Here is a 1,092-nt window from a genome sequence, read left to right as displayed (position 1 = left end):
CAAAAAAAAAAAAAAAAAAAAAAAATGGAATATTAGTCTTGATTTTGGGGGAGGCTGGGCAAGTTGGGAGCGCAGTGGCCCAGATGTCCTGGCTTAGCTGATGTCCCCCGTTTCCTGCCAGAGGACATATCAGTGGTGTTCAGCAGGGCCTCCTGGGAAGGTCGGGCTGACTTCTCCCAGGCCGACGTGCATCGCCAGATTGCCATTGTGTTCAAGACGCCGCCCTACGAGGACCTGGAGATTGCAGAGCCTGTGACAGTCAACGTCTTCCTGCAGCGGCTCACTGATGGGGTCTGCAGCGAGCCATTGCCTTTCACGTACCTGCCTCGCGACCATGGTAACTACAGCAACCCAGGGTGACCCAACACCTCGGAGACTAGGTCTCGGGCCTTGGGGAGACCCCAGTGGGGATGGGAAAGAGGCAGAACTAGAATGCAGGCTCAGAGCTACAAAGACAGTGTTCAGATCCCGGCTCTGCTGCTTACTGGCTGTGTGACCTTGGCCTCTCTGAGCCTCATTCTTCTGCGCAAAATGGAAATAATAGTAGCTGTCCTGTGACATTTGGAGAGTATTTAGTCTTTCCTCCCCTCAGCATGCTGCACATGCCTGGGCCTGTGCTCGGGATTGCTAGAGACACAGCAGTGACCAACACAGCCTCCAGCTGTGTCCTCATGAGGCTTATAGTCCTGAGGATGGGGGACAGCCTGTCCCCACACAGTGATGACCAGAGTGGGCAGGACTGGAATGAAGTGCTCAAGGGCTCGCATTGCCCAAAGGGGGCACCTAACCTAGCTGTGGGCATCAGGGAAGGCTTCTTGGAGGAGGGGACAGCTGAGCTGACGACAGGAGGATGACTAAGTGGGAAGTTTTCTAGGGAAGTAGTGAGAGTCGAGGAAGAGTGTTTTAAACAGCTGGAACAGCAGGTGCAAAGGTCCTGAGACCGGATTGTGCCTGGGGTGCTCCAGGAACAACAAAGATGCCAGTGTGTAGGCTGGGCGCAGTACCTCATGCCTGTAATCCCAGCACTTTGGGAGGCTGAGGCAGGTGGATCACCTGAGGTCAGGAGTTTGAGACCAGCCTGACCAACACGGC

The 1,092-nt window shown here is 54.9% G+C and overlaps 1 protein-coding gene across 1 annotated transcript in view; it reads left to right on the top strand.

Annotated features, from left to right (window-relative positions):
• The window catches only part of RELB (v-rel avian reticuloendotheliosis viral oncogene homolog B), a gene marked incomplete at its 5' end in the record, with an annotated part of 41,595 nt that overhangs the window by 32,757 nt on the left and 7,746 nt on the right, over positions 1 to 1,092 (top strand). Inside the window, one exon of the mRNA XM_011963023.1 lies at positions 122 to 337. Within this exon, the coding sequence (XP_011818413.1) occupies positions 122 to 337 (216 nt within the window). The remainder of the gene's footprint in view (positions 1 to 121; positions 338 to 1,092) is intronic.

Source organism: Colobus angolensis, unplaced genomic scaffold (assembly GCF_000951035.1).
Source record: "Colobus angolensis palliatus isolate OR3802 unplaced genomic scaffold, Cang.pa_1.0 Scaffold60, whole genome shotgun sequence".
In the NCBI taxonomy this organism is placed as follows: domain Eukaryota; kingdom Metazoa; phylum Chordata; class Mammalia; order Primates; family Cercopithecidae; genus Colobus; species Colobus angolensis.
This window is presented reverse-complemented; position numbering and strand designations above follow the sequence as displayed.